The sequence below is a fragment of the Heterodontus francisci genome, chromosome 27 (assembly GCF_036365525.1).
Source record: "Heterodontus francisci isolate sHetFra1 chromosome 27, sHetFra1.hap1, whole genome shotgun sequence".
Lineage (NCBI taxonomy): Eukaryota > Metazoa > Chordata > Chondrichthyes > Heterodontiformes > Heterodontidae > Heterodontus > Heterodontus francisci.
The window spans coordinates 55,838,082-55,858,130 of NC_090397.1; the positions used below are offsets into that span (position 1 = coordinate 55,838,082).

The window sequence follows — 20,049 nt, forward strand, 5'->3', positions numbered from 1 at the left end:
TATTTTACAGTTTTGTAGTAAAATTGCAGGGGAAATTAAACAGCCTGATGAAGTATTTACACGTTTACACCCACTGCTCTCAGCTACATTTCACAACTTGTGATCCAACATGTCTCAGCCCACAAGTCAGAAAATTACATTTAACAATGTCACATCTCATCCTTACTCAATAGCAGCTCCTTTTACTGCTCGAAATGGATGGAACACTAATTGACCAAAGAATTATTGAGCACTGGACGACAGAAAACTACCATACAATTATACAGCATTCTGAAAGCATTTCACTCATCTTATGGCACTGATTCATGCTGGGATGTGGTTACCCAAGAATCTTTTCTTACATCAAAGAGACCCTTTTGAATAAGTCTAAGAGTGAGCATTGGCAAGCTGCATTACAGGCCAGCTGAAATGCCTTGACCATGCTATTGGAGACCAGTTAACACCGCTCACACCCAGGAATTTCCTGGTGAGAATGGATCAGGTCACACTGGCGCAGTGGTTGGCACCGCAGCCTCACAGCTCCAGCGACCCAGGTTCAATTCTGGGTACTGCCTGTGTGGAGTTTGCAAGTTCTCCCCGTGTCTGCGTGGGTTTTCTCCGGGTGCTCCGGTTTCCTCCCACAAGCCAAAAAGACTTGCAGGTTGATAGGTAAATTGGCCATTATAAATTGCCCCTAGTACAGGTAGGTGGTAGGGAAATATAGGGACAGGTGGGGATGTGGTAGGAATATGGGGTTAGTGTAGGATTAGTATAAATGGGTGGTTGATGGTCGGCACAGACTCGGTGGGCCGAAGGGCCTGTTTCAGTGCTGTATCTCTAAACTAAACTAAACCTAAGGTAGAGCACGTAACAGCTAGGCACAGACAAGGGAAGACAGCATCAGCACCAGTGGAATAAAGTAGCTCCCTAACGGAGTATTCTGAAACAAGTACAGCAGCAACTAGCCAATTGGTGATGTGTATTCTTTTCGAACCAGCTTCCCCTCTCGGTGGAGGGGCTCTATTTTAGTCTTCATATATAAAAAGCAGATAACCGCTCTACTAACATCAGTAACCAGCAGCTCTTGGGAGGTAGCAGTGACAAAAGTTCAGTATTCATCACTGCTGAAATTTGTTGTCAGAGTTCCCACAGTCCACATCCAGGAGAAGCCCAGATACCAATAGAGAAATATAGAAAATCTCAGAAGGAAACCAGAAATCCACCTACTTCACCTTCGCTCTGTCTTAGTTACTGTACTTAATCTGATAATCTTGAGGAATCACTAATATTGTTTGCTGTATGTAATGAATATGGACATAGAAGAGAAAATAAATATAGTTACCATCTCCATTTTGTCTTTGCAGAATGTGGGGAAGGGGGTGAAACATTACTTTTAACAGGTCAGCTTGGCTCAGTTGGTAGCCAGTTGATAAAGTCAGATGGTTGTGGATACAAGATTCATTCCTGGACTTCATAACCCAAGCTGGCATTCCAGCAGAGCTGACACTGTGCCACACTGTCAGAGGAGCCACTTTTTGGCCGAGATGTTAAAGCAAGGCAATGGCTGCCTGTTCCAATGATTCAGTCAGATATTAAAGATTCCATGACACTAATGAAAAGCTGCATTCTTCCAAGCCAAGATTCTTCACTTAACCAACATTACCAAAATAGAAAGAACAGGTTATTCATCTAATTTTTTTTTTAATTTCTTTTTTTGTTTCTTTTATTTTATTTCATCTTAGTTTGTTCAGTTTGCTTACCCACTGTTTTTTTTTCATGTCTGTACTTGCGGCTGTTCAATTTTCAGTCCATCAACACCCTATCTGTACTAATGCTTTGTCTTTCAACACACCATTAACATATTGTTTGCCTTTGCTCCATGACCTTCTGGTCGGCTATTCTGTGACCTTGTCCTATCTACACCTTCTCCTTTGTTATCTCTTGCCCCACCCCTGCCTCACTTGCTTATAACCTTTCACACATTTCTAATATTTGCCGGTTCTGAAGAAGGGTCACTGACCTGAAATATTAACTCTGCTTCTCTCTCCACAGATGCTGCCAGATCTGCTGAGTATTTCAAGCATTTCTTGTTTTTATTTCAGATTTCCAGCATCTGCAGTATCTTGCTTTTATTCATCTAATGTTTGTGGAGTCTGGCTATGTATAAAATACTGAGGCATTTACTGACAATGTCAATTCATTTGAAAACAATGTGAAGTATTCTGAGATATTTGTAACTTACAATGCAGATAAAATGCAAAGCATCCTGCCTTCTCCACTTCACCATAACATTCCTCCCTAAATTGCTGTCAAGTTACCACCACACTGAACCCAGTAGATTATTCAAACCCTGTCAGTTGCCCAGCTAATAAATTAGATCACAGCTTGTACCCAAGACTCAAAATCTCAACAAATGGGTTTAATGTTCCCAATTTTAATCAATTAAAGGTTTTAAAGTTATCAGTGAAGCTCCAATTCTTTTATTAAGTCCATCCACTACCAGGTCAGAGGCCTGCATTCAGTCACCAATCAATCCTCTCTACTTGCGATTGTCCAACAGGTTTGAGGTTCTTCCAGCTTGTATGGATGAGAGCAAGGGCTGCAGGGTCAATAAACAAACTGAACATGGCATCATGGTACAGGAAGCCATTCCAGCGGAGGGAGGGAGTGAGGGAAAGAAGTAGTAGTAGTAGTAGTAGTAGTAGTAGTAGTAGTAGTAGTAGTAGTAGTAGTAGTAGTAGTAGTAGTAGTAGAAGTAGTAGTAGTAGAAGTAGTAGAAGTAGTAGTAGAAGTAGTAGTAGAAGTAGTAGTAGAAGTAGTAGTAGAAGTAGTAGTAGACAGTATAGTCGGGGGATAGACACAATTCCCTGCAGCCAAGAGTGAGAGTCCAGAAGGTGGTGTTGCCTGCCCGGTGCTAGGCTTCTGGACGTCTGTTCAGAGCTGGAGACGAACTTGCAGCGGGAGGCAGAGGATCCAGTTGTCGTGATCCATGTGATACCAACGACATAGATAGGACTAAGAAACAGGTTCTGCATTGAGAGTATGAGCAGCTAGGTGCTAAATTAAAAAGCAGAACCTCAAAAGGTAACAAACTCTGGATTATTACCTGAGCCACAAGCAAACTGGAGTAGGGTAAAGATTAGAGCGTTAAATGCATGGCTCAAAGGATTGTGTGGGAGAAATGGATTTTTGATTTATCACTGGCACCAGTACGGGGGAGAGCGGGAGTCCGTTGGGGCAGTCTTCACCTGAACCGTGCTAGGACCAGTGCTCTGGCAAGTTGTCTAACTAGGGCGGTAGAGAGGGCTTTAAACTAAATAGTGGGGCAAGGGATCAAGTGCGGGAAGATGTGCTAGTTTAGACAGAGGAGAAGGCAAGAGGTAGCAATAAGGGAATTGATAATCTGAATGTGGCAGGAAGGGAAGATTGGAGGGAAGTAAAACTGGCAACAGGGAGCAGAAAAGTAGTAAGTGAAATTAGAAGACAGACAAAGCGAAGGCAAGCATTAAATAGGATCAGAATCCGGAATAATGTTAAAAAGACAAAGTTAAGGGCACTAACTGAATGCACATAGCATTCGCAACAAGGTAAATGATATGAAGGCACAAATGGAGGTAAATGGGTATGATTTAATTGCGATTACAGAGTCGTGGTTAGAGGGTGACCAAGACTGGGAGCTGAATATTCAAGGATATTCATCATTTAGGAAGGATCAGCAAAAAGGAAAAGGAGGTGGGATAGTGCTTTTAATAAGGGACGAGATCAGTACATTAGTGAGAGAGGATCTTAGATTGAAGGATCAAGATGTAGAATCAGTTTGGGTGGAGCTCAGAAACAGCAAGGAGCAGCAAACATTAGTGGGAGTTGTTTCTAGAACACCCAACTGTAGTGGTAATGGTCGGCACAGTGTAAATCAGGAAATTAGAAGTGCATATAACATGGAAAATACATTAATAATGAGTGACTTCAATTTACATATAGATTGGGGTAAACCTAAACAGCACTAATGCTGTGGAGGATGAATTCCTGGAGCGTGTACGAGATGGGTTTCTGGAGCAGTATGTTGAAGAACCAACTCGGGACCAAGCTATTTTAGATTCAGCATAATGTAATGAGAAAGGGCTAATTAATAACCTTGCTGTAAAAAGAGCCTTTGAGAAATAGTGACAATAGGAAAATTTTCACACTAAGTTTGGAAGTGATATAGTTCATTCTGAACAAAGGAAACTATAAAGATATGAAGGGCAAGTTGGCTATGGGTGGATTAGGAAAAGATTTGACAGTCGACAGGCAATGGCTAGTATTTAGGGAAGTATGACATGGTCTACAACAAATATACATTCCTCTAAGACACAAAAAGCCAATAGGAAAGATGAATAAACTGTGGCTAACAAAAGAAGTTAAAGATTGCGTTAGGTCAACGGAAGTGGCTGTTAGGATGCCAGAAAAAGTGGTAAGCCCAAGGATTGGGAACAATTTAGAATCCAGCAAAAGGATGACCAAGAAACTGATATAGAAAGGAAAAAGAGAATATGAATGCAAGCTAGCGAGAAACACAAAGACAGACTGTAAAAGCTTCATTAGGTATGTGAAAAAGGAAAAGATTAGCAATGACAAATGTGGGTCTATTGCAGGTGGAGACAGGAGAATTTACGAGGGAGAATAGGGAAACGGTGGAGAAACTAAACAATTACTCTGTTTTCACAGAAGATGATACAGAAAATCACCCAGAAATACGAGGGAACCAAGGGACTTGCGAAAATGAGGAACTAAAAGAAATTAATATTAATAAAGAGATAGTAGTCAAAAAATAAACTGGATTGAAAGTTGATAAATCCCCTGGACCAGATGAGCTACATCCCAGAGTGTTGAAGGAGATGGCTAAAGAGATAGTGGATGCACAGGTGGTTATCATTTAAAATTCGATAGATTCTGGAAAGGTTCCTGCAGACTGGAAAGTAGCAAATGTAACCCCATTATTTAAGAAAGGAGGAAGAGAGAAAACAGGGAACTACAGGCCTATTTTGTTTGACGTCAGTAGTAGGGAAAATGTTAGAATCTATTATAAAGGATGTGATAACTAGACACTGAGCAAATATAATTGGGCAGAGTCAACATGGATTTGTGAAAGGGAAATCATATTCGACAAACCTGTTGGGAGTTTTTTTTTTGAGGATATCACTTGCAGCAGAGATAAAGGAGAACCAGTGAATGTAGTGTATTTGGATTTTCAGAAGGTTTTTGATAAGGTCCCATACAGGAGGTTAGTAAACAAATTAGAGCACATGGGATTGGGGGTAATATACTGGGATGGACTGCGAATTGGTTAACAGACAGAAAACAAACAGTAGGAATAAACAGTTCAATCTTGTACCGCAAGAATCAGTGCTGGGTCCACAGCTGTTCAGAATCTATATAAATGATTTGGATTTGGGGATAAAATGTAATATTTCCAAATTTGATGACAGGTGGGAATGTAAGATGTGAGGAGGATGCAAGGAGGCTTCAAGGGGACTTGGGCAGGCTAAGTGAATGACTAAGAACATGGCAGATGAAATATAATGTGTAAGTGTGAAGTTATCCACTTTTGTAGAAAAAAAACCAAAAAGACAGAGTATTTCTTAAATGGTGAAAGGTTGGGAAGTGCTGGTGTCCAAAGGGACCTGGGTGTCCTTGCTCAAGAGTCACTAAAAGCTAGCATGCAGGTGCAGCAAGCAATTAGGAAAGCAAATGGTATGTTGGCCTTCATGGCAAGGAGTTTTGAATACAGAAGTAAAGAAGCCTTGCTGCAATTGTACAGAGCCTTGGTGAGACCGCACCTGGAGTATTGTGTACAGTTTTAGTCTCAAAGGAAGGATATACTTGCCATAGAGGGTGTGCAACGGAGGTTCAGACTAATGCCTGGGATGCCAAAGACTTGCAGGTGATAGGTAAATTGGCCATTGCAAATTGCCCCTAGTGTAGGTAGGTGGTAGGGAATATGGGATTACTGTAGGGTTAGTATAAATGGGTGGTTGTTGGTCGGCACAGACTCGGTGAGCCGAAGGGCCTCTTTCAGTGCTGTATCTCTAAATAAACTAAATAAATGACGGAATTGTCTTGAGAGATTGAATAAGCTGGGCCTATTTTCTCTAGAGATTAGAAGAATAAGAGGCGATCTCATTGAAATGCATAATAATCTTACAGGGTGCAACAGGGTGGATGTAGATGGGATGTTTCCCCTGGCTGGTGAGTCTAGAACCAGGGGACATTTCTCAGAATAAGGGGTAGGCCATTTAAGACGGAGATGAGGAGGAATTTCTTCACTCAGAGGGTGGTGAATCTTTGGGATTCTCTACTCCAGAGGGTTGTGGAAGCTCAATCATTGAGCATGTTCCAGACAGAAAATCGATAGATATCTGGATACTAATGACATCCAGGGATATGGGGATAGCGCAGGAAAGTAGCATTGAGGTAGATCATCAGCCATGATCTAATTGAATGGTGCAGCAGGCTTGACAGGCTGAATGGCCTACCCCGCTCTTATGTTCTTATTTACATCTACCAGGCCTCTCTTTCACCATCCCCCAACACCACACCCCCCTCCACCCCACAAGTGACACACCAAATGTTTGCTGGCTCTCCACTCCATTCTTCCTCGCTCCAACCCACAAGTGGTAGCTGCTACATTCTTATAAAAAAACATTTACTGCAACTCGCTCCAGTGGCTCAGTGTGCGATCTGCATTATGATGAGATACTAAAACCATACAGACCAATTTACACCCAGTTACCAATCACAACCTCAGAATCTACAATTAGCCTCAGCATAAGTAAATTAGGAAAGAGGAATAAAATTAAGTCAGCAAGGATTTCCATTTCCAAGTGCTCTCCAGTAACCCCTGCTGGAAAATGCATGTATATTTACATTGAGAAGGACAGGATAGAGGACAAATGAAGTCCTCTGTGGTGAAACACAGTCTAGTCAACACAGCATTCAGACTCACACAAAGAATGGCAATTTAAATGAAATATCAAGGAATAACCAGTGCCTTCAGAAGAAAGAAATAATGCAGGAAACTGCAGAGAAAAAAAATCTCAAATGAGCTGTTCTGGCAATAATGAGGACACTATTTGAAAGATATTTAAGCTGACCTGTTACACCCGAATGAAATCAGCTAAGGAGACACTTGTGGATTACAACCCAATTCCAAACATTAGCCTGCGGATGGACTGTCTGCAAAGTGAACAGGATCAGCAAGACCACCGAGTTGTATTAAATGCAATTATTCTCGGCTAAACGGACAAATCCTACAACCACTCACACAGCATCTTCTAGCATAGGAAGTCATTCAGCCCACTGCGCCTGTTTCATGGGAAATAGAGAAAGGATGTATTTGACCTTACTATTTTCCCCAGTTACCATCTCCTTTAAGGAAGATATAACTGTACAAAGGGAGTACTGCAGTCCAATCCATTAAAATATGTAGTGGAAGGAATCTGCTATCAACTCAACAGCACCCTCTAGTGACAGTACTGAGTTATACAGAAAATCTATTTTACTTGGTTCCAAAGTTACTTGATGAAACCAGTTTCATCACTTCATCAGTGAAGGATGATTATAACGTCTCAGATGCCCTACGAAATTGAAAGCTACCCAGACATGAAGCTAGGCGTCATCTATCTCAGATATAAAACCAGGTAAGATTCCAAGATCCCTTTCACAATCCATGGGAATTGGATCCTGACAGATGTAACAGGATCACAAGATTATTTATTTATTTTATTTATATTTCATTTATTTATTTATTTAGAGATACAGCACTGAAACAGGCCCTTCAGCCCACCGAGTCTGTGCCGACCAACAACCACCCATTTATACTAATCCTACGGTAATCCCATATTCCCTATCACCTACCTACACTAGGGGCAATTTACAATGGCCAATTTACCCATCACCTGCAAGTCTTTGGCTGTGGGAGGAAACCGGAGCACCCGGCGAAAACCCACACGGTCACAGGGGGAACTTACAAACTCCACACAGGCAGTACCCAGAACTGAACCTGGGTCACTGGAGCTGTGAGGCTGCGGTGCTAACCACTGCGCCACTGTTACTTCAGTAGCTATCACGTTCCAGCTCACAGGGGCCATATATCTTAAATACAAAGATTCCCCAGCCACATTACGAGCAAGTCTTGCAAGCAAAACTTACAAACCCATAGTCAAGCAAGAAAACAATTTCCTGTATAACTTGTATCCTCAATTGAAGAAAAACAGATTGTTAAAAGCAGATACCATGAATGACACTGGAGATTAATGCATAATTTTAAAAAAGTTTTGGCTAAATAAAACTGAAATTACACAAAGTAACTTGCAGTGCAGTATCAGCCCTCAGTGCAGCATTGGGTAAGAATGGAGCTGAAACGAATAAATTGGAGTCAAAAACTGGCAGGAAAACCAGTAGATGAACAATGCGCTACCTTCAAAGAAGGGGAAAAGTAGGGCAAACAAATCCAGAGCTCCCTGGATGACAAAAGAGGCAGAGATTAAGATAAAGAAGAAAAAGTCTGCTTATGAGGTGCCAAGTAGAAAATACTATTGAGAGGCAGGCTGAATATAGAGGGTTCAGAGGGGAAGTGAAAAAGCAAAGAGCATGAAAAGAGACTGGCAGCTAGCATTAAAGGAAATCCCAAAGTTTCCTATCAGCATATAAATAGTAAAAGGATGGTAAAAGGAGGGAGGAGTGGGGCTGATTAGGGATCAGAAGGGAAGGAAACTGCAGGGGATGGGAACAATCGATATGTGGAGCTTATTCAAGGAGCAGCTACTGCGTGTCCTTGATAAGTATGTACCTGTGAGGCAGGGAGGAAGTTGTCGAGCGAGGGAGCCGTGGTTTACTAAAGAAGTTGAAGCGCTTGTCAAGAGGAAGGCGGCGGCTTATGTTAGGATGAGACGTGAAGGCTCAGTTAGGGCGCTTGAGAGTTACAAGCTAGCCAGGAAGGATCTAAAGGGAGAGCTAAGAGGAGCAAGGAGAGGACACAAGAAGTCATTGGCGGATAGGATCAGGGAAAACCCTAAGGCTTTCTATAGGTATATCAGGAATAAAAGAAAGACGAGAGTTAGATTAGGATCAATCAAGGATAGTAGTGGGAAGTTGTGTGTGGAATCAGAGGAGATAGGGGAAGTGTTAAATGAATATTTTGCGTCAATATTTACAGTGGAGAAAGAAAATGTTGTCGAGGAGAATACTGAGATTCAGGCTACTAGGCTAGATGGGATTGAGGTTCACAAGGAGGAGGTGTTAGCAATTTTGGAAAGTGTGAAAATAGATAAGTCCCCTGGGCCAGATGGGATTTATCCTAGGATTCTCTGGGAAGCCAGGGAGGAGATTGCAGAGCCTTTGTCCTTGATCTTTATGTCGTCATTGTCAACAGGAATAGTGCCGGAAGACTGGAGGATAGCAAATGCTGTCCCCTTGTTCAAGAAGGGGAGTAGAGACAGCCCTGGTAATTATAGACCTGTGAGCCTTACTTCGGTTGTGGGTAAAATGTTGGAAAAGGTTATAAGAGACAGGATTTATAATCATCTTGAAAAGAATAAGTTCATTAGCGATAGTCAGCATGGTTTTGTGAAGGGTAGGTCATGCCTCACAAACCTTATTGAGTTTTTCGAGAAGGTGACCAAACAGGTGGATGAGGGTAAAGCAGTGGATGTGGTGTATATGGATTTCAGTAAGGCGTTTGATAAGGTTCCCCACGGTAGGCTATTGCAGAAAATACGGAAGTATGGGGTTGAAGGTGATTTAGAGCTTTGGATCAGAAATTGGCTAGCTGAAAGAAGACAGAGGGTGGTGGTTGATGGCAAATGTTCATCCTGGAGTTTAGTTACTAGTGGTGTACCGCAAGGATCTGTTTTGGGGCCACTGCTGTTTGTCATTTTTATAAATGACCTGGAAGAGGGTGTAGAAGGGTGGGTTAGTAAATTTGCGGATGACACTAAGGTCGGTGGAGTTGTGGATAGTGCCGAAGGATGTTGTAGGGTACAGAGGGACATAGATAGGCTGCAGAGCTGGGCCGAGAGATGGCAAATGGAGTTTAATGCGGAAAAGTGCAAGGTGATTCACTTTGGAAGGAGTAACAGGAATGCAGAGTACTGGGCTAATGGGAAGATTCTTGGTAGTGTAGATGAACAGAGAGATCTTGGTGTCCAGGTGCATAAATCCCTGAAGGTTGCTACCCAGGTTAATAGGGCTGTTAAGAAGGCATGTGGTGTGTTAGCTTTTATTAGTAGGGGGATCGAGTTTCGGAGCCACGAGGTCATGCTGCAGCTGTACAAAACTCTGGTGAGACCGCACCTGGAGTATTGCGTGCAGTTCTGGTCACCGCATTATAGGAAGGATGTGGAAGCTATGGAAAGGGTGCAGAGGAGATTTACTAGGATGTTGCCTGGTATGGAGGGAAGGTCTTACGAGGAAAGGCTGAGGGACTTGAGGTTGTTTTCGTTGGAGAGAAGGAGGAGGAGAGGTGACTTAATAGAGACATATAAGATAATCAGAGGGTTAGATAGGGTGGATAGTGAGAGTCTTTTTCCTCGGATGGTGATGGCAAACACGAGGGGACATAGCTTTAAGTTGAGGGGTGATAGATATAGGACAGATGTCAGAGGTAATTTCTTTACTCAGAGAGTAGTAGGGGCGTGGAACGCCCTGCCTGCAACAGTAGTAGACTCGCCAACTTTAAGGGCATTTAAGTGGTCATTGGATAGACATATGGATGAAAATGGAATAGTGTAGGTCAGATGGTTTCACAGGTTGGCGCAATATCGAGGGCCGAAGGGCCTGTACTGCGCTGTAATGTTCTAATTCAGAAAGGGGATTCACACATGGAGGCAGTGGGCATAGTAGAGGTATTAAATGAATACTTTGCATCTCTCTTTACCAAGGAAGAAGATGCAACCCAGGCAGGGTTGAAAGAGGAGGTAGGTCAGACACTAGAGGGGTTTAAAATTGATGGAGGAAATATTAGATAGGCTGTCCGTACTTAAAGTGGATAAAGCACCAAGGCCGGATGAGATTGCATTCAAGGATATGGAGCAAAGTGAGGGTAGAAATCTGAGAGGTACTGGCCATAATTTTTCAGTCTTCCTTCGACTCGGGGGTGGTGCCAGAGGACTGGAGAATTGCAAACATTACACCCTGGTTCAAAAAAGGCTGTAAAGATAAGCCCAGCGATTACAGGTCAGTCAGTTTAACTTAGGTGGTGGGAAAACTTGTAGAAAAAATAATTTGGAACAAAATCAATAGTCACATGGACAAATGTGAGTTAATTAAGGAAAGCCAGCATGGATTTCTTAACGGGAAATCATGTTTAACTTGGAGTTTTCTTTTGATGAAGTAACAGAGGGTTGATGAGGGCAATGCTGTTGATATGGTGTATGGGACTTTCAAAAGGCATTTGATACAGTGCCACACAACAGACTTGTGAGCAAGGTGATAGCTCGTGGAATAAAAGGGACGGTAGCAACATGGATACAAAATTGGCTGAGTGACAGGAAGCAGAGGGTACTGGTTAATGGATGTTTTTCGGGCTGGAGGTTTGTAGTGGGGTTCCCCAGGGATCAGTGCTGGGACCCTGGCTTTTCCTGATGTATATTAATAGCCTAGACCTTGGTGTACAGGCACAATTTCAAAGTTTGCAGATAATACAAAACTTGGAAGCATTGTGAACTGCGAGGAGGATAGTGTGGAACTCCAAAAAGGACAGACAAGTTTGTGGAATGGGCAGACAGGTGGCACATGAAGTTCAATGCAGAGAAATGTGAAGTGATTCATCTTGGTAGGAAGAACATGGAGAGACAATATAAAATAAAGGGTACAATTCTAAAGGACGTGCAGGAGCAGAGGGACCTGGCTGTATATGTGCACAAGTCACTGAAGGTGGCAGGAGAGGTTGAGAGAGTGGTTAATAAAGCATACAGTATTAATAGGGGCATAGCGTACAAAGACAAAGAAGTTATGTTGAACTTCTATAAGACACTAGTTTGGTCTCAGCTGGAGTATTACGTCCAATTCTGGGCGCCGCACTTGAGGAAAGACACGAGGGCATTGGAGAGAGTACAGAAAAGATTCACGAGAATGGTTCCAGAGATGAGAAATTTCAGTTATGAAGATAGATTGGAGAAGTTAGGACTGTTTTCCTTGGAGAAGAGAAGGCGGAGAGGTGATTTGATAGAGGTATTCAAAATCATGAGGCATCTGGACAGAGTACATAGAGAGAAACTGTTCCCACTTGTGAAAGGATCGAGAACGAGGGGGCACAGATTTAAAGTATTTGGTAAGTGAAGCAAAAGTGACATGAGGAAAAACTTTTTCATGTAGAGTGTGGTTACGGTCTGAATGCGCTGCCTGAGAACATGGTGGAGGCAGGTTCAATTGAAGTATTCAAAAGGGAATTAGGCAGTTATATGAAAAGGAAGATTGTGCAGGGTTTTGGGGAGAAGGCAGGGGAATGGAACTGAGGGAGTTGCTCTTTCCGAGAGCCGGTGCAGACAAGATGGCCGAATGGCCTCCTTCTGCGCTGTAACAATTGAGATTCATTTTTGGGCACCTCTAACTGGGTGAACTGATATGGCAGAGTGACTATTAGATTGCAAGCTCACTTATCAAGGTTAGTCTATGCTCCCATCAACTGAAAGAACTGAAAGTGTATTTCAGGAAGCTGGGATAATGACCTGTACAGCAGTCCTAACCAAGTCACATTAGTAGCTTTGAAGGTGATGCACACTTAGCAGCACAGGACTAAATACTCCTCCTGTTGGATCAGCAGCAAACCCTTCCGTTGTTGCGGTTTAGTGTGCAAACATTCCACCATGTCTCACTTCAGCAGATGGATAATAAAGGATATATTTTGTAATGAGCTAAACTACTAAGCAGCTTACTCTACAAATAATAAACAAGCAGTAAAACGTATCAGTCCAAAAGCAAAAGTCCAGAGAAAATTCACAAAGGGTTAAACAAGGAAACCAAAGAACCATTAAAAATCTCCTTGCAGAATGAGAGATTTCCAAGTCTCCCAGTCTGGCAATGCCTCAATTAAAATTTCTCAACCTGGTTTTCAAATCCCTCCATAGCCTCGCCCCTCCCCATCTCAGCAATCTCTTCCAGCCCTACAACCCTCCAAGAACTCCACGCACCTCCAGTTCTTGCCTCTTGCACTTCAGATTTTAATAGGTCCACCAGTGGCGACCATGCCTTCAGTTGGCCTAGGTGCCAAGCTCTGGAATTCCCTCTCTAAGCTTTGATGCCTCTCTCTCTCTCAGGTGCTCATTAAGATCTCTCCTTTTCCATCAAGTTTTTGGTTACCTATTCCAATATCTCCCAATATGGCTGGGTGTCAAATTTTGTTTGATAACTCACCTTGTAATGTTTTACTACATTAAAAGGAGTTATTGTTGTTGTTCCACCCCATCAGCCTCCATATGCAAAGGATCATCCTCCGCCATTTCCGCCACCTCCAGCGTGATGCCACTACCAAACGCATCTTCCTCTCCCCTCCCAGCATTCCGAAGGGATCGTTCCCTCCACGACACCCTGGTCCACTCCTCCATTAACCCCACCACCTCATCCCCGTCCCATGGTATCTTCCCCTGCAATCGCAGGAGGTGTAACACCTGCCCATTTACCTCCTCTCTCCTCACTACCCCAGGCCCCAAACACTCCTTTCAGGTGAAGCAGCAATTTACTTGTACTTCTTTCAATGTAGTATACTGTATTTGCTGCTCACAATGTGGTCTCCTCTACATTGGGGAGACCGAACGCAGACTGAGTGACCGCTTTGCGGAACACCTCCACTCAGTCCGCAAGCAGGACCCTGAGCTTCCGGTTGCTTGCCATTTCAACACTCTCTCATGCTCACATCTCTATCATGGGCTTGCTGCAGTGTTCCAGTGAACATCAACGCAAGCTCGAGGAACAGCATCTCATTTACCGATTAGGCACACTACAGCCTGCCGGACTGAACATTGAGTTCAATCATTTCAGAGCATGACGGGCCCCCCATTTTACTTTTATTTTTAGTTATTTTTTCTTTTTTTCTTTTTTACATTTTTTACAAATTTTTTTAATGTTTATTTCATTTCATCTTAGTTTGTTCAGTTTGCTTACCCACTGTTTTTTTCATATTTGTACTTGTGGCTGTTCAATCTTCAGTCCGTTAACACCCTGTCTGTACTAATGCTTTGTCTTTGAACACACCATTAACATATTGTTTGTCTTTGCTATATGACCTTTTGGTCAGCTATGTGGCCTTGTCCAATCTACACCTTCTCCTTTGTTATCTCTTGCCCCACCCCCACCTCACTTGTTTATAACCTTTGACATTTCTAATATTTGCCAGTTCCGAAGAAGGGTCACCGAAACGTTAACTCGGCTTCTCTTTCCACAAATGCTGCCAGACCTGCTGAGTGGTTCCAGCATTTCTCGTTTTTATTTCAGATTTCCAGCATCCACAGTATTTTGTTTTTATTTTATTGTTGTTGTTGTTTGGATAAATGCATGCTTCTGCATCAATGTTCCCTCTCTGCACCTCAGTCATATAAAACATAACTGCTAAGCACAAAATGTAGAATTTTTCTATTATAAAACGTTCTGAATACAGGTGTGTGACAAAGTAGTGTTTTGATAAGTTGCTGATATACTATTTCTGCATTTTAGGTCCAGGCCACAATCTGATGCCTGGACCAAAGAGAGCAGTCTTCCTGACTGGATTAACCAACTTGTTTAATGGTATTTGCATCCATAACAATTCTGGAATCTAAATATTTGCATACCGAGGACACTTTGCTCCTCATTTCCTAAACCAATTCTTTTGCTTTTTAATTCATTTATGACCTTATTTTGAGTTTGATGTTTTAAAGCTGAATTTAACTTAAGACACAATAAATGATTTTGGTCTAGTAAAAAATATCCCACATGACAGGCCAGGAACTTCACTTATCACAGTTTACAATTTGTTGCACAGGAGATCCTAGAGGTAGTGGAAATGCAGCTTTTATGGGTCTGAACAATAAGTCGTCATTTGCGACAACAAATCACTTGCTCTACCCACTGACACTACCTAAATATTAGGCCATATTAGGACACTACTCCAGCCATGGAATGTTACCGATTCAAGGAGCCAGGACAACTGTTAAGAATCAACAGTAAACAAGTTCCTCTTAATGTTGTGAAACACAGTCGCACACCAGAAGATTCCAAGATGCTGAGTTACCTCATCTTAGTCAGGTTAGCAATAGTTCTTCTCTGTGATGAGGGTGTAAGGACAAAAGACAGCCAGTGTCTCTGTTTACAATTAGTCATTGATTTTTGATAGAAGGCACACATGGGTTAATAGCCAAGTACCAGATTGAGCTCAGCTTCTGATGCCTTCCATTATTAAATAGCCTTGACATTTACTACTCGGGCATATGAAGGAATTCTATTTAGACAAACTTTAGAATGGCGGCCCAGCAGATGTCAATGTTTCCAAGAGCAACAGGTGAAAATAACAGTTTAAACACAAGCAGCACAACACATCAGGGATCTGAAGCTGTAGGTCTCAATCCACTGAGCACCTGACCTTAGTCATACCACAGAAAGATCCCACCCCACCCAAAACAGTGAGTGACAGAAGAGGAAAAAAATTCAAATGCATTATCTCTGCAGAACCATGCTCTTGCATCTCCCCACGATCATTTACCATCTACATCAATGGAGCATGGGAGCAGGATACCCACAACATGGGCAGTTCGAAGCAAGGAAAAAACTGCACGCTTAACCACTCCCCACCATTGATTTGTAGTAATGGACACCAACCTTGGCCACAAAATGCTTGTCCTTTTGATCCATGTTAGCAGTTGGAGCCACATAATCTTTCCAGATCCGGATTTTGCGTTCTTTGGCAGATCTGACAACACAAGAGAGAGTGTTATGAGCGTATGAAGGTTTACCTTCAGCTACAGAGCAGGCCTGCCAACTCAGCTGACGTGGTGATTGCTCAGCAGCACCAAGACACAAAACTACCTCCCAAACTCTAAAAAAAAAGGGCAGGTTGCAAATTTTTAAAAAGGCTAAGTTCCCAGCTTACTCTGAGCTGTGATCAAGTCACAATGTATCATTGTGTTCTCCTGGGAGCACAATGCAACTAAATCATATAAGGAGTCTAAATAATGCAGAGACACCCCCTCCCCACCAAATGGTTGGGTAGGAGGGATGCCAAAGTTACTGGGGAATGGAGGGGGTACACGAGGAGCAAGGAGCTTGGGCTAACCAGGCACAAGAGCCACTGATGCAGCCGGAGCGGGGTGGTGGGGGGGAGGGGGGGGCAGTCTCAGTGAGGTTTGAATTCTGACACCCATCAGATCTGTTCCTGGTGCATTGTAACTTATTTATGCACCTGAAGCAGCTCAGATTGGTCCAATGTTCGCCTCTAGAAAATGGCAAGGATTCAGACAGAGCTCTCCCCAAAATGTTCCTCCCCTGGCTATAAGAGGCTGGATCAAATCAAGAAAAATAAATTTCTGTGGCGTCAATTGCTGCATGCACGTAGAGATCCTTGAAGCAGTGCCTATTTGAGGCACACAACCCCTACATGACTGAAGACAAGGTGGGTACACTGAACTTCTCAATTATTTCCTTCGCAATTTTTGAATCTAACAGTATTGAACTCTGCCTCCTTCTCGGTGACTAGAAAATACTGTCTGAGAAAGGAGGGGGAGGGGTGAATGCAACATGAATCTTTGAAACGGAAGTTCAGCAAAGAATTTGGGAATCTCTAGCAAAATGCAAGGTTTTTTTGTGACAAGTCACTGCAAGCAGCCAAGTGCAATGCACACATCTTTATTGCAAGTGCATTTTAAACTGAAGTCTTGTCATATGTGATGCAGCACAAGAAAATAAAACTCAAATGCAGGTTCATTACAAGAGAGCTGATCAATCACAAGAGTACTGAACTGAGAAACAGCCATCTTTATAAACTTCATATTTCAACAAACTGTGGAGCTCTTCAGTGCATCAATGCATTGAACGAGACAGCACACTTCCAGATCCAAACTCAACTTAACAGTAAGGGGAAATGAAAACAAAGTGCTGAAAATACTCAGCAGGTCTGGCAGCATCTGTGGAGACAGAAGCAGAGTTAACGTTTCAGGTCTGTGACCTTTCATCAGAACACTGATGAAAGGTTACAGACCTGAAACGTCAACTCTGCTTCGCTCTCCAGATGCTGCCAGACCTGCTGAGTATTTCCAGCACTTTCTACTTTTATTTTAGATTTCCAGCATCTACAGTATTTTGCTTTTATTATAGTAAGGGGAAAAAGTTGCCCACAGAATGCATACTAGAGGAGGAATGAGATTCCTGCTCCAGAAGCATGCTGTGTGGACAGGATCAAGTATTTGGTCACAATAGCCCACCAGTACTCACTGCTCCAGTAAACTAATGAAATGGGTATTCAGAACCAGAGGACTACCTACACCAGTTGAAACATAGTCCACCTTGAGTCAGCATCTGCAAAAGTGGTTAGTGGAAAAAACTTTGAAGGATTAAAAAGGTACAAAGAAGTATATTATGTATCAAACCTGCTCTAAAAGCAGCTGCTTTAAATCAGATATATGAAGTGGGAAGAGGAGGGGAGGAAAGGTTGTCGAGTTACCCCAACAATCAAATTTCAGGAGCATGGTGACTCTAAAGCAGGATACACTATGCTACAAAGATACATATACCAGCCCCATAGAGGAAGCACTGAACAAAGGAACAATTCAACTACAAAACTGCTTCCTTTACCATCCAACCCTTTTAATTCTGTTCATACAATCCAACACTCCAGACCTCTGCTTGCTACCATAAATAAAAGCAAAATACTGCGGATGCTGGAAATCTGAAATAAAAACAAACAATTTCCAGCATTTCTTGTTTTTGTCTCTGCTTGCTACCAACTAGGTGCTGTATTGTATTTGATGCAATTCAGTTATCACAGAACATATGTCCTCTCAAATTAAGATATAGCTCAGAACAAGCCATTCAGAACCTATTCAAATATTCTTTTAAATTATATTTCAAAACATTGCACAGCTGATATTTCCTGTTCCCAAACACCAGTTTCAACCCGACACCATAGCCCCATCATTTGCACCATTCCACACCAATACCAAGTTCACCTGAAAGCAGCAAACTAAAATTTAAAATATAATTTAGTCATAAGGAAATGAGAGAAGGACACAGATTTCAGAAAACGCTGGTATTGCTGTTAAGATTTCCATTTGCCTCGGGATGGATTTAACATGCATAAGAGTGCATCAATCAACACATCCCACTCACTCAAACACCTCCTCCCAACATTACCATACAGCTTAGAGATTTTAGCCTCATGATTTTTTTACTTTTGGAAACAATCAGTTGATTGTTGGAGATGGAATTAGTAGGGGAGAACAACATAAGAAATAGCAGCAGCAGTAGACGACAGAGCCCCTCGAGTCTGCAATATCATTCAATAAGACCATAGCTGATGATCTACTTCAACTCCACTTTTCCACCCTATCCCCATACCCCTTGATTCCTTTAAGAGTCCAAAAATCTATTAATGAGTCTTCAAAAATACTCTGAGCATTCACAACCCTCTAGGGTAGAAAATCCCAAAGATTCCCAATTTCCAAGTGAAAAAATTTCTGCTCATCCCGATCCTAAATGGCTGACCCTTTAATATAATAGTACGATCCCTAGTTCTAAACTCTACCACCAGGGGAAACAATCTCTCAGCATCTATCTTGTCAAGGGGAGCCGGTGGCGTAGCGGTAATGTCACTGGACTAGCAATCCAAAAGCCCAGGCTAATGCCCTGGGGACAGGTTCAAATCTCACTGTGGCAGCTGGCGGAATTTAAATTCAATTATTAATAAGAAATCTGGAATTGACAGCTAGTCTCAGTAACAGTACCATGAAATTATCAATTGTTGTAAAAACCTATCTGGTTCACTCATGTCCTTTAGGGAAGGAAATCTGGCATCCTTATCTGGTCTGGACTACAGTGACTCCAGACCCACAGCAATGTGGTTGACTCTTAACTGCCCTCTGAAAAGGCCTAGCAAGCCACTCAGTGGTCAAGGGCAATTAGGGATGGGCGAAAAATGCTGGTCTTGCCAGCAATGCCCACATCCCAAGAAAAAATTAAAAATAAGCCCTCTCAGAATCTTATGTTTCAATGAGATCACCTTTCATTCTCCTAAGCTCTTCATGGGATAACCCTCTCATCCAGAAATCAACTATTGAACCTTTGTCACACCCCACAAAGGCAGAGGTAGAGCATGAAATAAAAACAAGAAATGCTGGAACTACTCAGCAGGTCTGGTAGCATCTGTGAAAAGAGGAGCAGAGTTAACGTTTCGGGTCAGACCTGCTGAGTGGTTCCAGCATTTCTTGTTTTTATTTCAGATTTCCAGCATCCGCAGTATTTTGCTTTTATTACAGGAGGTAGAGCATGGCTACTCAACCCGAACCTGACGGGACCAGATGACTGTTCAGGTCGGTTCGCTCTTCCGGGTCCAACATTCACGCTCAGGTCGGGTTAGACACACTATCACCACAGGAGCGGAGAGCAGTCGGACCTCTTCCAGCACACCAGAGTTTTGAAAAAAAGCAACAGTGACATCACAAGAGATCTGCAAGGTGATTGGTTGGTGAGTCACTGCTGTTAGGGAATAGCTCTGAATAGCTGGGTAAGTATCTCAGGTAAGAAAATTTTAAAGTTTATTTTTGATATAGTAAGTAGTGTTTTTTTTTAAATGGGAGTTCTGCAGTAACGAGGACCAGAGCAGAAGGGCCCTAGAGTAACTGATATTATTGAACATTAAGATCTTCCAGAAGGTTTCATTTAATTTAAAGGGTTAAGTCACAACAGGAGAGCTCAAAGCCACGGAGTGCTCCTCGTGCTCCTTGTTGGAAGCCGGGATCATTTCCAATGCCCGGGACCAGCACGTGTGCAGGAAGTGTGTCCAGCTGCAGCTCCTGGAAGCCCACGTTTAGAGAGGTGGTCACACTGCAGGCTTAGACCCCACAGGCAGGA

General features: G+C 42.6%; 1 protein-coding gene across 2 annotated transcripts in view; it reads right to left on the bottom strand.

The window, feature by feature from the left end:
- snd1 (staphylococcal nuclease and tudor domain containing 1) overlaps nucleotides 1–20,049 on the bottom strand; it is a 1,066,795-nt gene that overhangs the window by 999,384 nt on the left and 47,362 nt on the right. For both annotated transcript variants that reach the window (XM_068059385.1, XM_068059386.1), the window contains exon 9: nucleotides 15,808–15,898. In XM_068059385.1, coding sequence (XP_067915486.1) covers nucleotides 15,808–15,898 — 91 coding nt within the window. The remainder of the gene's footprint in view (nucleotides 1–15,807; nucleotides 15,899–20,049) is intronic.